At 52.9% G+C, this 26,480-nt stretch overlaps 1 protein-coding gene across 1 annotated transcript in view; it reads right to left on the reverse strand.

Moving 5' to 3' along the window:
* Nucleotides 1–26,480, reverse strand: part of LOC116797285 (collagen alpha-1(I) chain-like) — a 90,016-nt gene that overhangs the window by 42,240 nt on the left and 21,296 nt on the right. Inside the window, exons 2-6 of the mRNA XM_032708672.1 lie at nt 9,756–9,906; nt 8,668–8,826; nt 7,968–8,163; nt 7,175–7,318; nt 5,451–5,492 (exon numbers count right to left, since the gene is read on the reverse strand). Coding sequence (XP_032564563.1) covers nt 5,451–5,492; nt 7,175–7,318; nt 7,968–8,163; nt 8,668–8,826; nt 9,756–9,906 — 692 coding nt within the window. The remainder of the gene's footprint in view (nt 1–5,450; nt 5,493–7,174; nt 7,319–7,967; nt 8,164–8,667; nt 8,827–9,755; nt 9,907–26,480) is intronic.

Here is a 26,480-nt window from a genome sequence, read left to right on the forward strand (position 1 = left end):
AGGGGGTGGAACTGGGTGATCTTTCAGGTCCCTTCCAACCCAAACCATTCCACGATTCCATGAAGCTGGTGCAGAACAGACCCCCAGGCTGTGCCAGCCAGGAGATGCCAGTGGGAAGCTGGATGAAGCCCTGGCAGCTGCCACTAGCACAGCCTGGAATTCCTGCCCACTGCAGCCACGAGTTTTTTAATTCAGCTTCAGTGCTTGACATGGGAAAGGTCTCCACTGGAAACTCCCATCTGGGGAAGCTCGGGGAAAATGGGTCCCTGAGCTAAAAGTTACTGGTCTCTGAGGCACAAGCTGAATTATATTGGTTCTGTGTAAACAGCACTAACAGCCAAAATCAATACCATCCAGGCTTGCTCCTTCAAACAGGCCAAATTTAGAGAGGAACCAGCTGAGGGGGACAAATTGGGAACAGCTCTGAAGTTGCCCAAAAGCGTGAGAGTTGAGGCTGAAGGCATGTGGGTTTGAACTCCCAGAAATTCCAGCTGGGAAGTGGGGAATGAGCCCAAATTGAAAGCAGCCATTAGGGAATGATAAAACAGGATTAAAAAGGGACTGGCACGTGACAAGCAATGCCGTGATTTGCAGAAAATCAAGTTAAACAAGGAAAATAAAGGCAGGAGGAGCCTCTGCCCCAGCCAGGCCTTGGTGCATCCCCTCTGGGACCCTCTGCCACGTGGCAGGGACTGAACCAGCAGCAGCAACAAGGCTGGAGAATCCCCCCTTCTGTTCAGAAAAGCCAGATGACACAACCAAATGACAACAAACCACTTTCCATTCCAGCAGTGACAAGGAGGGGGGTTTTCTCAATCCTGTCCCCACGATCCAATCCAAAAAGCATTAAAATCTCAGGCTCTCCCCACCACGAGCTCTGAGTTTTCAGTTTGGCTCAGGAAGCTGGGGAAGCTCCAGGGGACTGGGAAAAGGCTTTATGTTGTGCCAATATGAAAGAGGAAAATAAAAAAAAAAAGAGGGGGGAAAAAAAAGGCAAACAGGAAGCCTTGAATAATTACAGAGCTCTTCCCTCAAGCTGAGCCCAAGCAAAATAACAGAACAAGCGACGTGGGGCTCATTAATAAAGAAACCAGAGATAATGTAATTAATGCCATGGGTTTGGAAAGAGTTGCTGTGCAACTAACTTGGCTTCTTGCCTGAGGAGACCAAGAGTGTTTTATTGGCCAAGAGAACAGTGTTGGGGCAGTGATGCTGGACTTCTGCAGGGCTTTTCAGTTGATGCCACAACCCAAAAACTCAACTAAATAGCAAATGGGTTAAAACCCAGCTTGGAGCATCCCCGTCTCCAGGAGCCCAGACAACCAGAGTCACATTCTGCCTTGGTTTTCAGCCAGGTCAGACTGGGTAAAACCCAGTTCAGAGCTCAGTGTCTTCTCTGAGGAAGCACATTTTTGTGAGTAGGAGCCTCTTCCATCCACAGCCAAAGGTACAATATGATCCACAAGCTCAGGATCAGAGAAAGACAATCATAAATTATTCCTTCCAGCACATTGTTGCATCGAGCTCCTGGAAGAGGCTCCACCACGGGAAGATTGGAAATCAAGGCTGGACTGATTGAAAGAAGGAAAAATTGCCAGGAAATCCTGTGTCCAGCAGCAGATCAGGGCAGACAGTTATACTTGTGGGTCTGCAGCAGGAGTGTGGGGAGGAGAAACCCCTCCTGGTGCTCAGCAGAGCCTCCCCCTGCTCTGCCCTGGCTGCCCTGAGGTGTCACTTGGTCCTTCTCCTGTTGCTTCAGGCCACAAGGGCAGGAGCCACTTCCTCAGTGCCAGAAATGTTTCCTCACAAGTTCCATATGTGGCACCTGGGTGCTGGATTTGGGAAGTGAATCCATTGTAAGACTGAAAAAATAAACAGACCAAAGAAATGATTCCCAGTATCTAAATGGGCTACAAGGAAGATGGAGAGGGGCTTTGGACAAAGGCACAAAGTGAAAGGACGAGGAAGAATGGTTTTAAAACCAAAAAAAAGAGAGCTTTAGATTGGATATTAGGAAGGAATTCTTCCCTGTGAGGGAGGGGGGGCCCTGGCACAGGTTGCCCAGAGAAGCTGTGGCTGCCCCTGGGTCCCTGGAAGTGTCCAAGGCCAGGTTGGATGGGGCTTGGAGCAACCTGGGCTAGTGGAAGGTAGCACCATCACAGGGAAGAATTTCTTCCCAATATGCAATTTAAATCTCTCCTCTTTTAGTTATTCCTTGTCCTGTCACTTCATGCCTTTGTCCAAAGTCCCTCTCCAGCTCTCTTGGAGCCCCTTTAGCTACTGGAAAGGTACCTAAAGATACTGGAAGGTGTCCCTGCCCATGGCAGGGGGTTGGAATGAGATGGTCTTTATTTGGAGGTCCCTATATTTTGCCCTGTGCTTTGGAGGTCCCTGTGAGATGCCTCAGCAATGCCCTATTTCCCCAGGGGGATGTTCAGGGTTGCCTGGTGCACCCAAAATCCTAAACATCCCTGCAAGCTCCACATGCAGGGGCCACATTCAGGCTGCAAAGCCTCCAAAGGGCTCCCTGTGCTCCTGCCCAGCACAAAGGCAGCACAAAGGCCTCACCTCTGCAGAGCAAAAGCAGAGCAAACCCCATTTCTAAGTGGCCCCGAGCAGAGAAGAGCCCTGCTGGGCTTGCACACAGGGGATGGGGGTGCCCTGAGCACAGACACAGACCTGCAGCAGGACACGAGGTGCCGGTGGGACCACAATGGTCTGGGATGCTCCTAGAGTAGGAGCAGAGATTATGCTGGCCAAGCCAAGCCAAGCTCTTCCTGCAACACTTCTGGCTCAGGACAACCCCTAAAAGCCAACAGGGGCACAAAAGCTGAGCCCAGGCAGAAGTTCAGATGGTAAAAGGTTGAAGAGTAGCTGGAATTCCCAGCGGAGGGTGTCTCGTGGTGAGGCTGGAGGGAACAGCACTTCATTCCTTCCATGTGGTTTGGGGATTAAAAACCACTGTGGTGCACAGGAACACACTCCTTTCATTACATTGATCTCACAGTGGGTTTGAGGGGCAACAAATGATCCACAGATCTTATCCTGCCTGAGAAACTGGTTTCAGAGCTCTGCAGGTGGCTGAGATATCTGAGCTCTCAGGAACAAGGACAACCATCTCCAGATAAGAGAGCGGGGGAGATAGTGCTGGGCTCCAGCTGTCAGTCACTTCCCCACACCCCCACAGGGATATCTGGTATTAGACCAGCTTATCCAAGGAACCAGTAGCCCCAGAGTTACAGGGAAACAGAGGGGTGGAGGACTGAGGGCTGGTTCCCACCTGAGGCCTGGTCTTTATTGGTTGGGATGACCAAGCACGAGCCCTTCGGGACAGGTATTTGAAAGATGAGCATCAGCTTCAGGCTGCCCTGATTTCAAAGGAAGGCTGGAGCTGTTACTATCCAGCGGTTTTAGGGCTGAATGAGACTGAACAAGTGATTCCAACACTAATTCTGCTCAACAACAAATCTGAAGATGAAAGAACAGACACACCGCGACCGAACCGAGCGTTTCCCCGGAGCCTTCACGGTAGCTTTAAACCGAGAAGAAATTTCCAAAGGAGTTTGAACTGCCCAGATAATTAAACCTGTGAAGTTTTTTCCCCTCTGGAAATCAGTGGGATTTAAGCTTTATTTGACTGTTTGCTGAACGGCTTTAGGATCCCACATTAAATTGCTTTGGAAAAAGCCATTTAGTTCAGCAACCAGCTCAGCCCTCCTGCTCATGTCGAGCACAGACAGTCAAAGAGAAGACAAAAGGCAGGAAAAGTCTCTCAACACCATTCCTGTCCCAAAGATTGCTCAGAAATGACAACTTACCCCTCAGAAAAAAATTCCCAACAGGAATAGGCTGCAATTCAGGTGTCATTTAGGCTGCTAAACTATTGCCTTCACCCACTTATATCTTCCTCCACCATCACCCTGAGCTTATGTAATTATTTAGCTCTAATTAGCAATTAAGGAATTCACCAATCTACCAATTTACTTCTAAAGGAACAAAGGCAGGGAGAGCACAACTACAAAGCAGAGCTGTGGCCCAGCCCTGCTCTGCTCTCCATTATTTCCAAACTGTAATGCATTAGTAGCACTTTTTTTTTTTCCATTTAATAAATACAAACGCCAAAGATTCCAAGGCATCTCTGGTCCTCATTAAAAGCTCAAAAAATAAACTTGTCCCAAATCCAGAATATCATTAGTTTTCCTCTGTAGACCCACAAATTTCACCACTTTTCTCATTATTGGTGACGTCTCACCAGGCGCAGGGAGAGCCTGCTGGCAAAGGAGCATTGGATGATGGGGATCAAATCCCAACCAGGAGCCACCAGAACTGATTTCAGGGAGGCAGAGCCCACCTTTCTGAGTGGTTTTGCCACCTCAGTTCATGCCAAACCCAACCATCATCACCCCAAACCTGCAGCACATTCACCCATGAGGTGTCAAGATCAAAGCCTGGGGCAGAGGGGATGAACCTGCTCTAAAAGTCACTTTTGCACCACACAAGAGGTTTGCACAAAGGAGTTATCGAGGTGTAACCAGACAGTTAAAGCCAGGAGTGAGAAGAGAAACCCTCCCCAAAGAGTTAATAGTGAGGGTGAGGGGAATGAAGGACTGTGGGAGGGTGAGGGGAGTGAAGGAATCAACTGCTCAGTCACACACACACACACACAAATCTCAATTTCCATTTGCTGGCAGGTTTCCCCCTCAGGATGTCTGTTTGCATGAACTTGAACAACAAATTTTGGCTGGAAATCCCAAACAAAGCACGAGCACCAAGGCCTTGCAGCCAGCCTCACTCTGCTCACTCACTCATCCCCCCGGCACACGTGGGAGAGCTGGAACGTGCTCCAAGCTCCAGCTGGGGGAGAGCAGATGGGACAGTCAACCCCCAACCCCAGTGCCATGAGCACCAGAGCAGCCAAGGAGCCCTGCCCTAGCAGGGGGATGCTTTCTAAACCCCCAGAACCACAGCTGCCTCCTCCCACTGCAGAGCTCCAGCCCTTCCCACCTCCCTCATCACATCCCACACGTGGGCAGAAGCTGTGGATGTCCAACCTCCTGTCTTCTCCTGCCACCCTGCTGACCTTCACTGCTTTCACTCCAAGCTAATCCAGCTGTACAAGGGCTCACAAACACCTCTGTGCAGGTGGTGACCTGATCCATCTCATCTCCACCTCCATCACCATCCCTCTGGGGCTCACTGGAGCTCAGGAAGGTCACCTGAACACTCACCTTGGCCTCCACCAGCTCCCAAGTTACATCCAAATCATTAAAAAGAAATATTGCAATAACGAAAATAACAGCCAATAGCCAAGAAAATAATAATTAGTAGCCTTGTTCTGGGAATTTTGGCTTTTACCTTGTTGCTCATGAGAGAAACTCATGTCCCCAGGAGATGCTCTGGGGGTGGGACAGCAAAGGGACATGGAGAGGGGAGATGCAGGAGAGTCTTACCTGAGCAGAGGAATCCTGGATTTCATTGGTTTCCTTTGGTACCTGGAGAGATGGAGGGAGAGAGAGGGAAAATATCACTGTTCAAGGACCAGCACTGACTCAATCATGTGCTTATTGTTGGCTCCAGGATGGAAGAACTGCCTCTGAGGGCACAGGAAGAATCCAGGGAATGCCCATTGGGAGCCAATCCTTCAGAGGAACAGGAGGGAATAGCTTTGGATTAAACCCCTCAAGTGTTTGGGTGGTTTTTGCAGGTTTTTTTTCGTTTGGAAGCTCATCAGTCCTTGGGAAGGGCCAGCAAGGGGTGGGAACTGGTGGGATGTGGGGCAGAATTGTCCCACCTGCAGTCAACTTACTGATGCTTCAAGTAAAACTTTCTCCTTGCTGGGTGAGACATCAGAGCCATCCAAAGCTCCAGGCCTCCAGAACTTGGGATACTACACATGTTAAAATGAGCCCATCACCTCCCAGGCTCAGAGGACACATCTTGGAGCTTTGAAATGAGAGATCTGTCCTTATCTCTTGGCTCTAGGGAGCCAGTCCAACTTATCCCAGAGCCACAGCCACACCCTCCAAGGGCTGTCAGTGTGAGAAATGCATTTTGGGATGGCCAGGGGTTACCCCACTGTCCCTCAGAGCAGCAGAGAGCCAGTGTGACCTGCCCTGTGTCACACACTCAGCCTCCTCCGCAGTTACTCCCTGGCAAAGCTGCTCCTACTTAATCCCTCCTGATCAGGGCTTTCCCTAAAATCCTCCTCTTAAAATAACAAACACACAAACTGCTGCAGCCCGTGGTGGGAGTGGAGCAGCCACCAAAGGGCTGTCCTGGGTGGGTGTCACTGGGTGGGTGTCACTGGGTGGGTGTCACCGCTCCCTCTTTGCTGCCAGGATGTGCTGGCACCAGCACCCCAAAGGAAACCTTGGGCAGGCCCCAGAGAGGGCAGATGGCCCATCCCATACCCAGTTCCCTCCCCTGGCACTGCCCTTTCCTGGCAGCTGTCCCAGCTCCTCACCAGGCCACCAGAAGTGGGAGGTTTGTGCCAAACCCTGGCGTTCAACACTTGCCTCTCTCCAGCCTTTTCCAGGCTCCTTTCTAATATCCTTGGCCTAAGAGATGAGGCACTTCCCTGGCCCAACTGCAGCTCCTGAGGAAAGCCTGGGTGTTTCATGTCTTTTTGGGGATTTATTGAGTGATTTGGGCTTTTTGGCACAGAAAAATTTCTTGATGATTTACTTAACACTGTAATAAAAGCAAAATCCCCCGAACTTCCACTTTCCAGCAATGCTGGCAAGAACAGAGGGACAACCTTTGGCAGGATGATGCACCAAAGGGTGTACAATCCTGCTGGGAGCGAGCAAGAATTCCAAAGTGGTGTACAATTCCCCAGGACAGCTGTCACCCCCTCCCAAAAGCCCAGCTCCAGCTGCAGCATTACTCAACAGCTCCTCAGATCTTCCCTGTGTTCCACACCGAGCACACACAGTCCCACACACCCACCCAGGCTTTCCTTGGCTCAGAAACCCTCCCCTTAACTCATCCTCCTTCACACCAAACCCATCTGTGACTCACAGGGAGGGTTTGGGTGGGGAAGGAACCACCCACCATCACCTCCTGGCAGGGAGAGCCGAGCTCTGCCAGGCTGTGCTAACACTTGGAGTGGGGTTAAACCAAAGAGGAGCCTGGCCCAGCGCTCCCAAAATTTGTCAGCTGCCCTCTGCCACACCTCTGGCCAGGCTGTGGAGGGCTCCCAGGAGGAGCTGAGGTGGCTGAGGCTGAAGGAGCCCGTGCAGGTGGAGTTGTAGCTGTGACAGTGCTCGGTGGCGGCTGAGGGGTCTCCCATCACGAAGGTCAGCTGCTGGAGAGCTCCCTGGGGAGGAAGGGACACACAAACCATCGTTTATCCTCGTGCTTCTTCCTCCAGAGGACAGAGAAAGGTCTGGAAGGGGCTGTGGGAGCAGGTTGTCTCCAGCTCCTCACAGCCAGGGGATGGTTTGGGCAATCAACATTCCCTTTCCATCTTCAAGGGCTGGATGCAAAGATGCCATGGGCAGGGTCACCTTCCACCAGACCAGGTTGCTCCAAGCCCTGTCCAACCTGGCCTTGGACACTTCCAGGGATGGGCAACCTGTGCCAGGGCCTCCCCACCCTCCCAGGGAAGGATTTATTCCCAATATCCCATCTAACCCTGCCCTGTGTCAGTGTGAAGCCATGGGCCACGCTCCCAAACCAGATGTTCTGCACACACAGCAACACCTGTACGTGGTACAAGCCACGGCCAACAGGAGAGGATGGAAGTCAAACCCAGGGGTCCCCACTGCCCCACCTGCCTGCTGGCACTTGTGCTGCCCTGAGCCAAAAACAAGCCCCTGGCACAATTCCAAGCTCACCCTGCCCAAGCATGAACACACAGGGTGTGTTTTAGGAAGAGAAGGCAAAGAATCCCTTTGGAAGGAGATGGAAGTCTCCCTTCCTGCAGCTGGAGCAGACCATGCCCTCCCAGCCCTGCCCTCACTCACCTTAAAGGGGATCTCAAAGGACTCAATGAGGCCTCCAACGATGATGAGCCCCTCAGTGTTCACTCCCATCCCGAAATAGTTGGCCCAGCTCACTCTGTCCACCAGCCGACAGTCCACGTGCAACTCCAGCCTCTCCAGGGAGATGCTGAGGGCAACCTGGTGCCAGTGCCCATCACCAAGGAAGGAAACTGGGAACCTGTGTGTTCCAGGGGGGAAAGGAAGGGACACAGCAAAAAACTTTGGTCCCACAGCTCATGCAGGATGAGGCTTCACCCTCATCAGCTCTGAGGGTCCCTCAGTGCAGACAAAAAGGACAGCACTAGAATTGTCACAAGTAGCACCATCACTTGTCTTCCAGTACAGGAATGCTGTTTCCCAATGGATCTGGGGATTCCACAACCACTTGAGGTGTCTGAGAAATTCTTGGTATCTCTATCTTTCCCCGTTTGATTCATCCCCAGGTATTTCAACTTTTTTGTTCTTTCCTCTGCATTCCAGATCTGCCTCTTTTTGTCAGAGTGGAGTTTGGCAGTGACAACCTGCACAGTCACAGCAACAGGTCTGAGGGACCTTCAGGGGCCATGGGACATGATGGGCACTGCTCAAAGCCCAGCAGAGCAGGGAAACCTCAACTCTGGCCTTGGGAGGGGAAAAGGAAGCACGAAAAGGCAGAAAAACAACCCCCTGAGCTGGAACTTACTCATAGTGTCTCCTCCTCGTGGTGACAAAGACCAGGGCGTAGGGGTTGATCCTGATCTGGAAGAGCACGTGGCTCCTGTGGCTGAGGATGGTCACCAGGCTGGTGTCCTCCTTCAGGGAGTACCTGAGCTTCATCAGCACGCTCAGCTCATCTGCAAACCTGGCAGGAGCAGGGGACACGTGGCATCTGCTGTGCCACCAGGGGCTGACCCCTCAGGGCACAACAAAGGAGTCACAGCACAGATGAACCCCAGGGAGAATGAAAAATAAAAACAAACAAGAGCAAAAAAACATCATTGCAGTTGTAAGGTCAGGCAGTCAAAAAGAAGCAGCCAGGCCAAAATTAGCATTGCCCATATAACCTCATAACCTTATATAACCATATAACCCATATATATTATATATATAAAACACCCATTCAACCATAGAACCTCAGCACACCCCTCTCAGGAGCAGTCTCAGCACACACTTATGTGGCTGGGCATGGTTTTCCATGGGAATCCTGCCTTTCCCACTGTGGGGATGGGTGGGAACCCTGCTACAAGCAGCTTTTTATGCCTTCTCTCTTCATGTCCCACATCCTTGTTCCTCAGCAGCCCTGTACCAAGCATGGCAAAGGTCCCACCTGGTCTGTGCCCCCACAGACCTTGGCATCAAGCAGTGCTGATGGATATGGCTGTGCTGCCTTTCTTGTCCTTTCCACCGGAGCAGAGAGGCCTCCCCGATGGGAACACCAAGTAAACACATCCCTGGAAGTGCTCATGAGCTGTGCACCCCACCCAGAAAGATCAAAGAATCATGGAATGGTTTGGGTGGGAAGGGACCTTAAGGACCATCTCATTCCACCCCCTGCCACAGGCAGGGACACCTTCCATTAGACCAGGTTGCTCAGAGCTCCATCCAACACGGCCTTGGACACTTCCAGGGACGGGGCAGCCTGATCCAAAATGTTCCTGAGATCACAGAGTGGATGTGTTATCTCCTTGTCATTATGGAATGGGGTCTGAAAGTAACTCCTCGAGCCAACAAGCACACACTGGATGATTTTTGGGCACCACCAGCCCAGCCTCACCCCCTGAAGGCACCTACCTGTCCCCAAAGGCCTCCCTGGTGGGCATGTTGAGGGTGGCATACTGCCCCACCTCCAGGATCCTGCAGTTGGCTTCATCATAGGCAAAGGAAATATTGCTGAGGTCCTGGGCATAGAGAGTGATTTTGTCCAGCAAGTTCACTTCATCTGCTTTGGGGGAGAAGAAAGAGATGCTCAGTGGCTGAGAAATCTCCAACACAGGGCTCTGCTCTGCTCATTCTTCAACAAAAGAACAGGTAAGTCAAAGCAACACACAAAACTCCCAGGAAGAAGAGTATACAATTTGGAAAGATTAAAGTAATTCACAAATTCAGTAAACCCAGACCAAAAAGAGAACTTCAGAAGCAGCCAGGAGAGAATTTTGAAGCAGGGCATGTTTTTCGAGGCCAGTGTCCCAAAAACATGAAGGGCCATTTCCTTCCCCAGCAGTGGTGGGACCTTTGCAACCACACAGTTGGGATGCTCAGGGTTGGAAAGCAGAGCCTGGGACACAAATGTCCTAAACCACAAGTCCTGGCTCAGCTGGGCACAGAAAATCCTGCTCAGTCCTTTCCCAAGCTCCCTCATGGGTGTTTGCCCAGTTTCAATAAAGAATTGGACCAAGGAGAGGGATGAAGTTACTGACTCCCTCCCCTGTCCTGACCAGAGCACAGGGACACTCCTCTCTGCCCAAAATGGGGTTCATCACTATCAGAAGGTCAGGAGCTCCAGCAGGATCCATCCCTTTCCCAGAAGGGGAAGGGCCCACCTTCAGAACCATGCTGGGAACAGCAGGATGGTTTGAACGGGGTGGGAGCTCCAGTCTGGGCTGTTTGGCAGCACCGTCCCTTCAGCCTCAGGAGGAGCTTTTAACTCCCACAGCGAACACAGACTTTCCCTTTCCAAGTTCATCCTTTAACTAGAGAATCTTTCAACTACACAAATACCTGAGGAAAAATTTGTTTAAAACCCTGAGGTTTCTTGTTCCTCTCCATTAGCAGACAGACTCGCAGAGCTCTGGCTCTACCCAGACGTGGTGTTTTACCTCCCAGACATCCACAACCAGGTCCCTCCAGCGTGGCAACAACCCTGTCACCTGCAAGGGGTGGGGACAAGGGACAGACCCAGGGCAGCATCACCCGGCCCAGCCTTGCAGGATCACTCCAGACCCACAGCCCCTTTACTGGGAGAGTCTGGACAATCCCACTTGACGATTTGTCAGTGGGAATTCTGCCAGCACCATCTGCACCAGCATCTGCTGCAGCTTGGGAGGTGTCCAGCCCCTGCACTCACTCTAATTCCTGCTGTGTCTGAGGTGAGAGATTTATCTGAGGGCAGACAAACAGCCTCGGGCGTGCTGCACCCTGACAGGAGCCATCCACACCCGGAGAGGGAAAATAACCAGTCAATGGAGCAGAAACTGCTTTGATCCACTTCAGACACAAATGTATCAGCCCTGATATCACCTCCGGGGAAGACTCTGCAAGGGAAAGAGCCCTTGTGCTGGGAAGGAGGGGAGGGAATGGGATCCTGCAGGAGATGTTGCTGTTTGTGGGGAGCTGGGAAATCACAGAATCATAGAATCAGACAGGTTGGAAAGGACCTCTGAGATCATCGAGTCCAACCTGTGACCCAACCCCACCTTGTCACCCAGACCATGGCACTGATGCCACATCCAGGCTCTGCTCAAACACCTCCAGGGACGGGCACTCCACCCCCTCCCTGGGCAGCCCATTCCAAGGGCTGATCCCTCTCTCTGCAAACAACTTCTGCCCCATGGCCAACCTAAACCTGCCCTGGGGCAGCTCAAGGCTGTGCCCTCTTGTCCTGCTGCTGGTTCCTGGCAGCAGAGCCCGACCCCCCCCGGCTCCCCCCTCCTGTCAGGGAGTTGCAGAGAGTCAGAAGGTCTCCCCTGAGCCTCCTCCTGTCCAGGCTGAGCCCCCCCAGCTCCCTCAGCCTCTCCTCACAGCACTTGTGCTCCAGACCCTTCCCCAGCCTCGTTGCCCTTCTCTGGACCTGCTCCAGCCCCTCCTTGTCCTTCCTGAGCTGAGGGGCCAGAGCTGAGCACAGCACTCCAGGGGTGACTTCACAGGGGCAGAATCCCCTCCCTGCTCCTGCTGCCACACTGTTCCTGATCCAGGCCAGGATCCATTGGCCCTCTTGGCCACCTGGGCATCCCTGGCTCATGTTCAGCTTCCTGTCAACCCCTGGTGAAATCCCAGCTCCCCACATGGACACAGCATGGACGTGTTTCCAGGCCACCCTCAGCTCAGCAACACGAATGTGCAACAGGTTTAGGCAGCAAAACCACAGCAAAACTGGTACCAGGGCAGAGGCTGCAGGGCTGAGCCCCCCCAGGGCCCCCCAGCTTGTGAGCATTGCAAGGGATGTGCAGCACAGTGTGGGGAACAGGTGAGACCAAGACCAGAGGACAGAGGGGACAAAATATCAGGAATGCTTGTCCCTTCTCAGTCCCAAGCATTTCTGGGAGGTGGTTTCCCAGCTGCTGCCAGGACCTGCACGCTCCTTCTCCAGGGGCTGCAGCCACAACCAGGGATCAGCTTTGCTGGTGCTCAGAGGCAGGAAAATAAGTGTGAGTTCAGTGGCTCCTGTCAGGGAAGAGCAGCTGGGACTCAGCACTAGGAATAACACAATTACATGGGAGTTTTCCCAGGCAAGGCCAAACCTTCCCATGTCCTGTTGAAGCTCTGGTGGCAGGGAACAAGGACAAGGGGGGTGGTCTGAAACTTTAGTTTAGGAGGTCGATTTAGATTAGAGATAAGGAAGAAGTTTTTTGCAGTGAGGCTGCTAAAACACTGGCACAGGCTGCCCAGAGAAGCTGTGGCTGCCCCATCCCTGCAAGTGTCCAAGGCCAGGTTGGAGCAATCTGGGATAGTGGAAGGTGTCCCTGCCCATGGCAGGGGGTGGGATGAGATGTTCCCTCTGGAATGGCCCAGCAACTTGAGGCTGCTTCAAAAACTTCATAATCCATTCCTATCTATGCATACTGTAACATCACAGGTTATAAATCACTAGTGCCAGGCATTGTCAGGAGGGCTTTGGAGATATGGTGGTGTGATATGAGAGGGCTTCTTAGCTCCAAATATGAAGATAAAATCATATTTTTCTGTAAGCTTACAGTGCTGCCTTAATCGTTTTCCTGCTTCTTTTCCCTTCAAAGTCTTCCAATACACTGATAGTTCAGGTTGGCAGTGTGGCCACTAAACTGGTGTGGGGGGTTTTAGTGGAGTAGGGACTCAGTTATTTCCAAAAGAACCCACAGAAAACAAGCATTTTGTTAAAGGTTTGGGCTTTTTATATGCTCAGTAGTATAAAGGGTGAACAAATATATTTGTTTAGGTAAGAATTTAGTCTCAGTGCAGGCTTATATGAACTTATATATTTGTATTTCAGACGTTATTTCAATAATTTTATATTAAATCTAATCTTTACTTATAAATTTATCATAGAACCACAGAATATGCTGAGCTGGAAGGGACCCATCAGGATCCAGTCCTACTCCTGGCTCTACACAGGACACCCCAACCCAAACTATAACAGGATTCCAGCTGCTGCAGCTCTTTGCCCCAAACTCTCATTTTGGGGCAGAAGCTGCTGCACAATGAGGTTGTCTGACACTGGATTTAGTGCTTAAACAGCCTCAACACCAAAGCTTTTCCTTGCAGCTTCTCCCCAGGACTAACCCAGGGCCAGCTCTCCACCCTGACACAGCTGAATTTCTGGTTACTACAAGAACCTCACGGATTCGCTTTGCATTTCAAAGCAGGTTTGTTTTCTCTCCTTGCCTGGGAGCAGACATGCTGCTCCTCAAGGACAGGGATTACCTGGGAAGTGATTCTCAGTTTATTTTCTCTCCTTGCCTGGGAGCAGACACGCTGCTCCTCAAGGACAGGGATTACCTGGGAAGTGATTCTCAGTGCAGGGTCTGAGTCACCAGCCGTGAGAGAGCGGGGTCACAGCCTTCCTGGGAGCAGATTAATCCCAGGCAGGGGGAAGCTGAGGGTGCTGGGAGTGCAGTCCCTGTGGCAGCCAGAGGAAGGACAGACTGTCCATCTGGTACCGTAATTCTGTGTTTCCTTTACAAAAAAAAATCACACTTTCTGCTGAGTTTTCAGCTTTGCGAGGACTCAGGTGCCTTGTTCCACAGCCAGGCTTCCCCATCTCCTTCCAGTGGCCACCAGTGAGCAGCTCTGCTCCCAAAAACTCCCTCTGCCACTGCTGAACCACCAGCACACTTCTGCCTCCACCCTGGAGGTGACACTGTCCCAGACCCCCAGGGCAGGGGGTCACACCCCAGCTGGCTTTGCCTTGGGCTCCCCCTTGTCCATCCAACCACCCAGAGAGCACACTCAGCACACCCAGCTGACACCTTTGCTACCCCAGCTCAGCCCAAAAGCCTGCAGAATGGCTGTTTCCAGGCTGGAAAGGAGATTTCTGGAGTTCAGCAGCACTGCCAAATTCAACTGGCTCCTAAAAGCAGCACAGGATTTTTCCCAAGGCAGTCCAGTGCCAGGGAAACTTGTGCCAGGGCCAACCTCAGCAAGGACAAGCAGTGGCCAGTGGAACCAGAGCATAGGACATGGCATTCCAAGGTGAAGCTCATCCCAAAGCAAAGCTCCCCCACGGCCATCAGGGTGCCAAGTGTGTTCTGGGAGAAGTGTTCCCAAGGCTGGGGAGCAGAGCAGCCAGTGCCAGGGGGGAAAGCTGTGAGAGACATGGAGCTGCAGAATGACCCCTCAGACACCTGCTGAGGTGCTTGGGGTTGGGTCAGGAAATCTCTGCTCTGAGAGCCCAGAAACCACACCCAGAGAAGAGCCAGGCTGACCTTGGGCTTTAGTGCAGATGCCCCAGCAATCCTAAACTTGGACCAGAGCAGCAAACCAGAGCTCAGCAAGAGAAGATGCACTGTCCCATTATCTCCATCCAAGAGACAGAGATGGGACGAGGCACAGAGGTGCCAGGAGATAAAGCACATCCACCAGAAATCCATGGTCCATCCGGGAGGCACAGCCAGAGGCAGGGCTGGAGGCAAAGGCTCTGCAGCCCAGCTCAGGAGGAGGCTGAAGGCACAGGGCTGAGCTTCAGTGGGGCTCCTGGGGTGAGGGGCTGGGTGGGGGTCCTGGGTGAGGCTGATCAGGGTCATTAAGGCCCATCAGTGCTCTCGGGGATCAGTAGTGGTCCTCCACCATCCCATTCCATCCCATTCCCGGGACTGCATTCCAGAGGAAGGTGTTCCTTGGGGGGCACCCCCAGTTGCAGACCCACAAAAGTGACCATCCCTGCTTTCCTCTGGCTTGTTCACACATGTGAAGCTCATGCTCAGCTTTCCATCCTCCCCAAAGGAGGGAAATGAGAGAAAAGGGAATGATATTAAACAACGGAAAACCCAGTTGGAGCCCTGGGAGAGGGTCTATCAGGCTGAGTCATTTCCCCTGGATGCAGCACCACTGGTTGAGACCTCAAATAACAGGGCTGGACAACCCCAGGGGACAGCCCTGGTGTTTGCTGCCTGGGGCATGGAGCAGATGACCTAATGGGTCTTTCCTCCCTCTAATTCCTGAGTGCCTTGTGCCAGTGTCCTGCCAGGAGTCTGCTCAGGATCACAGCCTGTGCTCTTCAAACTCTGAACTGGAGAGGCTGCTCCATCACAGCTGGAATCTCATCACGAAGGCTCTCTGCATTTAGGGATGGAAAAGCAGGGCTTTATCCTGGGACAGGGGTTTGCTGGCACCTCACACCACTGGCACCACCACAGGCATTCAAAACCAGACTGATGTTCCTCCACTCCCCCCCTGGCATCTCCCATTCCACCACCCTTTGCCCCTTAAAGGCCATTTTCAGCCTTGGAGGTTGTGCCTGACCCTCTCTGCACCCAGGGCACCCATGGTGGCAACTTCATGTTTGTTTGGACTCTGCACATTGGCTGGGCAAGGCCAAGGACACCCTCACACAGCACGTTGTGTTTGCAGGACATCAACCCTCCAGCAGCTCTTCCTCCTTCTCCTTCTATCCCACAACACCCAGGATGCCCAGAGCAGCCACCCTTGTCCCCTCCTGTGCCACGTTTGCTCCCTGCTGTTCCCATTTCCCTTCTGTCCCCAATAATTCCTTTTTTTAAGGGCACCTCCAGAAGCCACACGAGGTGAGGTTTAAGCCAGAGCAGAGCTCCCAGTGCTGGTTATGCAACAGGATTTCCACCTTGGCCTCCCTGCTCCGGAGAGCAGAGACAATTTGGGTTGGACCCAGCGAGTGGAAGGGGACAGAGCCAAAGCAGGAAGAAAAAGGCACATTTCTCACACAGAGGACCTTGTACCTATTAGAGGGAGAGAGTGAATGCAACCACCCACCCACAGAGGGGACAGAAAATTCCAGGGAAGCGAGACCTTTTCAGAAGAAAGGGCTTAAGCTGGACACGTCGTTTCCGCAGGAAAAACGGGAGCACAGGTTTCTCCTGGAGCTCATTAGGCAGAGCTGCAGTTGTGCTGCCACTCCTTTGTGCCTGCCCAGCAGGGTGGGATGAGGCTTTTGGGGACAAAGCCCGGGGAGGAGGAAGGGCTGCTGGAAGGCAAGGATGACCCCGGGGTAAGGATACAGGGAAAATAGGGCAAGTGGCAGGAAAAGAGTGTCTGGGAGGGGAGAAATGGGAGCAGGAAAGCAAAGAGTTTAAGGGCTGCTAAACCACAATGGGGGTGATGAAACCAGGGTGGCCATGGGAGTGGGGAAGGGGCACCTCAGCCTTCGGCTTCACCATCCTCATCTCCGCAAATCCCAACTGCCCAAGCCGGGAGACAGCATAAAAACCTCACCCCATTAACTGGGAGAGAATGTGCACTGAGAGGCTGTTTCCTGCCCTTGTGAGGACACAGGAGGGGTCTGCAAATGTGGAGCAAATCAATATCCTGAAAGCTGAGAAAGGGGAGTCCAAAGACCCTTGTGAAGGAGCAGTGGGAAGGGCTGGGAGGGGAGCTCACAAGGGTGGACTCTCTGTAGGGTTTGGTGGCCTGGCTTGGTTTGGGGCTGGAATCTTTTAATAAGAAATCAGAAAAGAAGCCATTTCTAAACTTCCCAAGACACGTACTGAGAGATCACAGAACCATGAAACAGTTTGGGGTTGGAAGGGACCTTTAAAGGTCACCCAGTCCAACCTCTCAGATCCCTCAGAGCTTCTCAACCATCCCCTTCCTGAGCAACCAGGAGAGTTAACCCACACCTCGAGCTCTTGGCCCTTAGGAAATGCTCTGGGGAGCTACAAGTCACTCCAGCCTTGCCCATCCCTCACCCCCAGGCCACACACACACCTGGGTGCATCTCCTATCCCCTCTTCTCCACACATCCCCCCCAGATCCTCCTTCCTCTGTTTTGTGCATTCTTCTCCTGCCCCCTCCTGGACCATCAACAGCAAACGCTTTTGGGTTGAGCTCAAACCTTCACTCACTCAAGCCAAACATCGTGGTAATGATGTTTTATCTCTATTCAGGTATTAATGGGTTTAGCTGGAGGGGTATTTTTAACTGGTTTTCATTTAAACCTGTGCAAGTCCCCACACAGCCACTCCTCAACCTGTTCAAGTCAGTCTGGCAGCAATTAATTATTGAGTTACAGTGAATCAGCACAAACCAGATTTGGATTGGTCTGCAGTGTCTGTCCAGTGGATTCATTTCAAAACAATTAAAGGCATACCAGTAAAACTTGTGTGACTCTTGAGTGGAGACAAGTCCCATAAACATTGGCCCTCAGTGTCAGTAACAAATAAGCTCCTCTTTGTTGCTCCATTGTCAAAGTAAATTAATAACAAATTCTACAAATTATCACACTCCAGGGGCTTGTTTCCAGCACCAGCTTTCCAAGAGCCTCCCCCTCTGTGGTTTTGTTTTATAGGGTTGGAAGACACAAAAATAAACACACACAAGAGCCATGAAGGGCTGATCCTGGAAACCTCCTCTGGGTGGGAGGGACAGCCCACAGCACAGCTGGGCTTTGTATCCCTGATCCTTTGTATCCTCTTGTGCTGATCCCGGGATCATTTGGGTTGGAAAAGATTTCCAAGACCATGGAGTCCAAGCTGTGCCCAGTCCCCACCTGTTCCCCCAGCCCAGAGCACTGAGTGCCACAGCCAGTCCTTCCCTGGACACCTCCAGGGGTGGGGACTCCACCACCTCCCTGGGCAGCCCATCCCAATGTTTAACAACCCTTTCCCTGAAGAAATTCCTCCTGATGTCCAACCTGAACCTCTCCTGGCACAGCTTGAGGCCACTTCCTCTCCTCCTGGAGAGCACACTCACGTTGGTGTGCACAACCACCCTCCCCAGAACTTCCAAGAATTGTCTGGATTTGACAGACTTGAAGGTCAGGACCACAGGGAGGTCCCTCCAGCCCCCATCCCTGGCTCCAACAGGAGAGGAGAGGGCAGGAACAGAGCGAGTCTTTCCTTCTGTGTCCTCCCAGCTCCCTGCAGCTCAAGGATTTGCTGATCCAAAGGCAGTTCCACACTCATAGGGACTTGACCTCGAGTCTCTCCTGCCTTGGGGAGCACTGGAGGATATTCCTGCTCAGCTGGCCAAGAGATCCCTGGGCACACAGAGCTTTCATTCCCATCCTTTTGAGCTTTCACTCCCATCCTTTTGAGTTTCAGGATGTTTTGTGGAGTCTTAAACCCCTCCCAAGGCAGGATGGGATGTGTTGGTAAAGCCTCAGGAACAGGGTGAGGAGTAGGACAATGAGCTGTAGCCCCTCTGCAAGGCTCACCCATCACGGGAAGGGCAGGAGCTGGAAGGGTTTGATTTACCTCCAAACTCCCCTTTCTTCACCAAAAGGCAGGAGGATCAGCAAAACAAACACCAGAAGCAGCAAAACTGAAAAAGCAGAGGTGAGCGAGGCAGAAAGATCTCTGACAAGAGGAAATGCAGTCTCAGGGTTCTGGAACAAAGCCAGAGTTTGATGGGAAATAAGTATTTTTTAAGAATGCCTTGGTCCCCTTCTTCTCCACTCCAAGTTGATCACAAATGTTTCTCCAGCTTAACCTCCCATTGTCTCAGAGAAGTTATTTTAAAGTCTGGCAGAGGCTCAGTCTGAGCTATTATTTCAGCAATGTTGAAAGTGTCTTGAGTGAGAAGGGAAGCAGTGGGGTCAGTGTTATCTGCTGCCGCAGACACACACATCTGGGACAGATTACAGCCCCAGAAAATCCAAATAAATATATCCAGGGCGCCCATCCTGGGAATTCCTCTCATTTCAGCAAATGCAGACTCGATGCACCCCAAAACTAAACCATCCCTCCAAACTCCCCCTGCTCCTGCTCCTTCCACCAGTGATGAATTCATTTGGTTTAGTCTGACAGGGATTTTAAACTGCACATGGAACGAGGCTGGAAAACTGAGCCTTAAACCTGATATCACTGGCAACGTGCACGGCGAGGCAGCTCGGAGCTGATCCACCCAGATGTTAGTCAGGGCTGAAAGGCAACCAGAGAGGGTCTGATCGTGTGCCAGCAGCCATCTGTCACCCCCAGAACAAGCTCAGGCTGGCTCAGGATCTCTGAGCCTCCTGTTTGCCAAGTTATCATCAAAGTCTCCCAAAACCTGCAGGAAAGAGGCAGCAGGGGAGCAGTGAAAGGTCCTTTGTGCCTTCAGTCCCAGGGGAGCTCGTGCTCAAACACTGCAGTTGCCCCTGAGGGTCAGATATTGTACCTGCAAGGGCAGCCCCATTCTGGGCACAGCTGGAGGGAACCAGAGCAAATCTGGTGTGGAAAGGAGGCTCAGGTGAAGTACAACCTGTGCTCATGAACATCCCACACATCCCAGTGGGAGCAGGGCCTGTGCTGTCCCAGCTGCACTCACAGATCACAGACTGGGCTGAGCTGGGAGGGACCCACAAGGATCATCCAGTCCAACCCTCAGCCCTGCACAGGATCATTCCCAGGGGTCACACTCTGTGCCCCAGAGGATCATCCAAACCCTCCTGGAGCTCTGGCAGCCTTGGTGCTGTGCCCACTGCCCTGGGGAGCCTGGTCAGTGCCCAACCACCCTCTGGGGGAAGAACCTTTCCCTGAGATCCAACCTGAGCCTGCCCTGACACAGCTCCAGCCATTCCCTGGGTGCTGTCCCTGGTCCCCCCAGAGCAGAGCTCAGTCCCTGCCCCTCCTCTGCCCCTGCCCAGGAAGCTGGAACTGCCATGAGCTCTGCCCTCAGTCTCCTCTTCTCCAGCTGAACACACCAAGTGCCCTCAGTGTCCTCCCACAGCTTCAAATCAAGGCCCTTCCCCATCCTCGTTGCCTCCTTTGGACACTCTCTAATGGCTTCAGATCTTCCTTATATTGCAGTGCCCCAAACTGCCCCAATATTGCAGGGGAGGCCACCCCAGGGCAGAGCAGAGTAGGACAATCCCCTCCCTCACCCAGTGATGATGGGCCTGATGCCCCCAAGGACAGGGTTGACCCTCCTGCCAACTGTCCCCAGGAGAAATGACAGCTGAACACACTTTTTTTCCCTAAGATCCAAACAGATGCTGCCTCCCAGCCTGCTGTGCTCAGTCAGCTCTGCCATGGAGTGGCTCACCCTGGGGATTCAGGGGGTTGCCCAGGTTTCCATCTCCATTTCTGCAGGATCACGAGTAAACTAATTGTGCCAAACAGGGATTTATCACACCCAGCTGATGAATCAATGCTGCAGCTTGTAACCCCAGCAACCCCACGAGCCAGGCCTTGCACTGCCCAAATTTGGGCAACTTCAAGAAAGAATTGAGAGGCTGGAGAGTGTCCAGGGAAGGGAATGGAGCTGGGAAGGGGCTGGAGCAGCAGGAGCAGCTGAGGGAGCTGGGGGGGCTCAGCCTGGAGAAAAGGAGGCTCAGGGGGGACCTTCTGGCTCTGCAACCCCCTGACAGGAGGGGGGAGCTGGGGGGGGTCGGGCTCTGCTCCCAGGGAACGAAGGACAGAATGAGAGTACACAGCCACAGGCTGCACCAAGGGACATCAGGAGGAATTTCTTCATGAAAAGAGTGGTCAGGCTTGGAAGGGGCTGCCCAGGAGGGTGATGGAGTCCATGGAATGACAGGATGTGACACTCAGTGCTCTGGGCTGGGGGACAAGGTGGGCACCAGGCACAGGTTGAACTTGATGGTCTTGGAGATCTTTTCCAACCAAACCTCTGTGGTTCTAAACTGGTTGCTATTTTATTCCTTGCAGCCACAAAACCAGAGTGTATTTTCCCTAATCTGGCTGATTTTCCCTCTCAGACTCTGCTGCCAGAGGACCTGACAGGCAGGAACCCTCAGCAGGGCCAGGGAGGCTCAGGGCAACCTGCAGAGGAGCCAGAGACATCCCGAGAGCATCTTCCCAAAGCTTCCTGTGCTCAGAGCTCTGCCTGCTCTGCTCCTGCCATCCAGCCCTGGCAACCACAACCCTCTCTGTCTCTGCTGGGTCTCAGTGTGTTCATGACAAACATGTTTTATCAACCTCCCTGCAGTGGCCCAGAAGACAAATAGCCTGGGGGAAGGCGAGGGAGTCAGACAGCTTCATTTTCCAAGCTTGATAAGAACCAATGACTTCACCCAGGCAGAAATCACACAACACACTGGAAAGGTCTGGCTCAGGTCACCCCCACCTCACTGCCTGAGGAAACACTGTGTTATCACATCCAGGAGAAGCTGGAACATGGAAAAAGATCCTACCCAGAATTTACTGTGCCCTTGGCCTTGTGCCCTCCAGCCCCAGCACACACAGAGCTGCAAAATTCCCCCTTTTTGAATCGCACAGATCCGCATTCAGGGGTGACAAGAGGCTGGAGAAGCAAACTGAAGGGATTTAACAAGGGATTTAACTTTGTGGGAGCTTGTGGCAGACTCCAAGTCCCAACTTTGCAGCGAGCAGTACTCCTGTGTCTGGGATGATAGATCCTGCTGCAGCCAAAAACCCCTCAGGGGGCAGGATGGGAGCTGCTTTCACATTTAAAGTTGCGTTTCTGCAGAGAAAACCTGAAAAACATCACCCTGGAGTAATCAGTGGTCCCAAAAGCAGAGGGCAAACATGAGAGCTGCATCCCCAAAGCTGGGTGAACACCAGTGCCCAGCCCTGAGCTGGCACTGAGCCTGAGGGCAAGAGGCAGGGGACACTCAGGGGGCACAGGGCTGGATGTGCTCCTGTGCTCTGTGCCAAGCACAGAGGGCACAGAGCCAGTGCCCAGCCACGTCTGGGCTCCCAGGCACGGTCTGCTGCCTGCCAGGCTCCTCCAGCCTCCTGCCTGGCAGGGATGGCACTGGGAATGCTTCATGGGAGCTTGTGGGAGGCTCGAGGTTCCGGCTGCTGGCAGGGAAAGGACATCTTTCCTGCCTGCTTTTCTCAAGAGCAGGGGGTCTGCTGCAGGACAGTCCCCATGGCACAGCTGTCCCACCTCTGTCCAAACCCATCCCGACCCAGGGAAACCCTTCACTGTGCCATCATCCAGGGAAGCGAATTTGCCCTTTAAAGAATGGCTGCATGGTTGACTTTTGCTAAAATACAGCCCCTTCGAGCTGCAATGAACCACCTTGGAGGTCCTGGAATTCCCTGCAGAGCAACAGGGTCTGTCCTGAGGGAGAGGAGACAGAGCTGCTCCCATGAACCTACATCTGCCCCGGGCTGGGGGAAGCTGGACCTGCCCCAGCTGAGCTTTGCCAGCACCTACAAGTGCCCTGAGCAGCCCCTGTATGATGAAAGCCCAACCCAAAATTAGCAGAACTCCATCAGAGGGCAAGTTTTCCCCTGCAGGGGAGCAAAGTGCCCGGTGCCTTGCAGGGATCCTGCTCTGCTTCCTCCTCTTCCAGAGCTGCTGTTCCCGGGTCAGTGCTCAGGCTCTGCCCCGGTGTTAAAATTCCTGTGATCAGGGTCAATGCCCCGGAGGTTCTATCAGGCTACCGGGCACCCCCTGCCCTGGGGGATGGGCAGGAGCGGAGCAGGAATGAGAGGGAGGGAGAAGCACCGGAGCCTCTCGTGCCAACAGCAGCACAGCCCCGGGGCAGGAGCGGCAGCCCCGACCTTCCCCTCGTGCTCCCTTCAACGCAGCTCCCGAGAATAAAGCAAGAACTAAAAAGGAGCGTTTCCCAGACTAACAAGCTGACATTTCACAGCCAAAAAACGCTCGGATTTTCACCTCAGGCCAAACATGTGCACATTTGTGATTCATTCCGCCCTCGCGGCTGCCAATTCTCTGCACAAACTATCGAGTTGTTGCGGTTTCAACCTTCACTCGACTCCCAAGTGCTCCTCCAAGTTCCTTCTGCAGAGCTCCTCACCTCCCACCTCTCCCCCTCCGCTGGTGTTTTTACACCCAGATTCTCTCCGGGTGCCTGGGAGCCTTCAAGTTCCACAAAAAGCTGCTCCGTGCCGTGAGCTGCGGCTTTTCCAGGTGTGGGGGCCACCAGCAGGACCATGAGACCCCCCCAGCCAAAAGATCTCTGCTTCTAAAGCCTCGTTTCACCATAATGCTGCAACCACAGCTCAGAAGGCTCCAGGTGAATAAACATAAACCAGGATTTCTTTTTCACGTGGAGAGAAGTTGCCAAACCCCAAACTCTGCTGGAGGCACCACATTCCCACTCCTCAGGAGGGGCCGATCCTCTCGGAGCTCCCTCAGCAGATGTTCATCCCCCACGCCTCCCCCATGGCCCAGGGATGAGCTCTGGCTCACTGTGACCACATCCTGGGCTGAGGAGGCTCCACAGGTGGAAATCTTGGATGAGGATAGGCATGGATGCTCCACTGGGGCTGAAGGAGTCACCAGCAACTTCATTTATGGATGAAGATCCGAGGAGGACACACTCAGCACACGGACTTGGGTCAACCTCTACAACCTTCAACCTTTATGCAGAAGCTGGATGGGAACATCTCCATCCCTGTTTTCTCCACAGGGTTCAAAATCCTCTTCCTCCTGCTGAAAATCCTCCCACCCAAAGCCTGGTTCCTGCCCACTGCTGTATTTTCTCCCTCTAAGGCTTCATTGGAGCATCCAACCCTCCCAAAATCATTTCCCAGCTCAAATCAACTTTTCCTTTCTCTCCATATCTTTACTAACCCACAGAATTTCCCAGAGTCTCTTATGTAGAAGAAACCCAGAGGGAAAAATCTCTTTTTCCCCACCAGACCCCAGTTTTTAAGCCTTTATTATTCATCCCAAGTAAAGCTGAGAAGGGCTGAGGTCAGACACGCTCACGCTGCCTCTGCACAGAGAACTGTGGGGTTGGGGAGAGCCCCAGAAACAGATGACAAGTCTTGGTTTAACAGCAGGGATGGTTCTGCCTTGCAAAAAAAAAAAAAATAAAAAAAATATGTGTTCTTCCTTCCTCCCTCTGCCTTTGAGTGGGGGAAAACACATTTCAGTGCTGCACCACTCCTCTGAACAGACACAACTGAGAAAACACTGCTTTTGGAGTGTGGGGGAGCTCTCAGGGTTAAAGGGAATTGGTGGGAAGGAATCAGTGCCAAACAGAAAACTTCCCCAATACCTGAATAAAATAGAAAAAGCAAAAAAAAAGAAAATGAGTCATCAACCCAGAAAGGAAGGGTTTCACCTCTGCCTGTGGATGAGTTCCCTCTTTCTTGTTTTCTTGTGTTCAGTGCAAGTTAACTTTAATTAACTGAAACACTGACAGCTGTTCGAAAACTCAATTTTATTTTTAACCCCCTGAGACTACAGGACATTTCCTCTCCCTGCAATAAAAGACCTTTTTATGCAAACCTCAGGAAGCCCAACTGTTTTAACGGCTTGGAATCTCACTCCCACTTCCTGATTTGAAATGATTCACCTGAGCAGACCCCGATTCACAAGCTCTGCTCCATCCACCCCCCACACCAAGTCACCAAGGGGAACCTCTCTACTGATAGCTCAGCTTCAGGCTCCACCAAATCCATCAGAGCAGACTCCTGAGCTCACCCTCCCTCAGCTTCACTGTTCCCACCTTCCCTCAACTTCACTTTTCCTCTACTGGAAGCAACCAACCTGAGGAACATCCCCAGCTCTTCCTCTGTGCAGCCACAGCTGTTTGAGTGCCTCAGCACCACCTCTGAGAACCTCTGCAGCAAAGACTTGGCTGCATCTCTGTTCCACCTCACTTGCAAACCACCTCCAGCACAAGGTGAAGAGGACCACTGGAATTCCCACTTTATGGACACCCCCACAGTGCCGTGGGCTGGGGGAAGAGTGGGGAGACAGGGTCAGGCAGGAAGGGACCTGGGGGCTCTGACTGACAGCAGCTGAACATGAGCCAGAATGTGCCCAGGTGGCCAAGAGGGCCAATGGATCCTGGCCTGGATCAGGAACAGTGTGGCAGCAGGAGCAGGGAGGGGATTCTGTCCCTGTGAAGCCACCCCTGGAGTGCTGTGCCCAGTTGTGGCCCCTCAGCTCAGGAAGGACATGGAGGGGCTGGAGCAGGTCCAGAGAAGGGCAACGAGGCTGGGGAAGGGTCTGGAGCACAAGTGTTGTGAGGAGAGACTGAGGGAGCTGGGGGGGCTCAGCCTGGACAGGAGGAGGCTCAGGGGAGACCTTCTCACTCTCTGCAACTCCCTGACAGGAGGGGGGAGCCGGGGGGGGTCGGGCTCTGCTGCCAGGAACCAGCAGCAGGACAAGAGGGCACAGCCTTGAGCTGCCCCAGGGCAGGTTTAGGTTGGCCATGGGGCAGAAGTTGTTTGCAGAGAGAGGGATCAGCCCTTGGAATGGGCTGCCCAGGGAGGGGGTGGAGTGCCTGTCCCTGGAGGTGTTTGAGCAGAGCCTGGATGTGGCATCAGTGCCATGGTCTGGGTGACAAGGTGGGGTTGGGTCACAGGTTGGACTCGATGACCTCGGAGGTCTTTTCCAACCCAGTTGATTCAGTGATCACTTTTAACCCACCCTGGTTCCCTGAAGTCAGCAGGGCATTCCACCACTGCCCCACCACTGGACAATGATTAAAAAGACGAAGAAAAGCTAAATCCATGAACTAATTATCCAGACTGAGAGAGAAGGATTTCCTAAGCTAAAACAATGTATCACGTTGTTCTCCAAAAGCGCCAGGAATGATTTTTTAAGCCGTATCCTGGATCCAGTATCACGGTGGGAGAAATCCTTCTGGGGGAAGGTTTCAAGGTTTCTCTTTCCGAGACCTTAAAACATTCCCAGCTTGTGTAAAACAATCCCTGCCACCTGGCTTTGCCTCTCAGTGCCAGTAAGAAGGAGAGTCACAACAAATGGCAGCTCAGGGGGCATTTTAGAGGGATCTTCCAAAGGGTCTGGGATTTTCAAGCTGCTGAGATGCCCATCCCTGGCAGCTGTGGAGGTCAAAGTCTTGGCCAATATGGACCAGCCTCTGAGGGCAAACTGGGAGCAGGGTGAGGAAGGTACTGGAGAAACAGGATATCCTGAGCTGGAAGGATCACAGGGATCATCCAGTCCAGCTCCTGGCCCTGCACAGACACTCCAACAATCCCACCCTGTCCCTCAGAGCATCATCCAAACCCTCTTGGAGCTCTGGCAGCCTTGGTGCTGTGCCCACTGCCCTGGGCAGCCTGGTCAGTGCCCAACCACCCTCTGGGGGAAGAACCTTTTCCTGAGATCCAACCTGAGCCTGCCCTGACACAGCTCCAGCTATTCCCTGGGTCCTGTCCCTGCTCACAGGGGTAGGGAGGGAATGGGGGTGGTCAGGGCACTCTGCTGCCCCTCTGGACACTGGCACATCCCTCCAGCACTGTGTGGAGGAGCTGGCACCTCCAGGCACCCTCAGAG

The sequence above is a fragment of the Chiroxiphia lanceolata genome, chromosome 21, assembly GCF_009829145.1.
Source record: "Chiroxiphia lanceolata isolate bChiLan1 chromosome 21, bChiLan1.pri, whole genome shotgun sequence".
NCBI classification, from domain to species: Eukaryota; Metazoa; Chordata; class Aves; order Passeriformes; family Pipridae; genus Chiroxiphia; species Chiroxiphia lanceolata.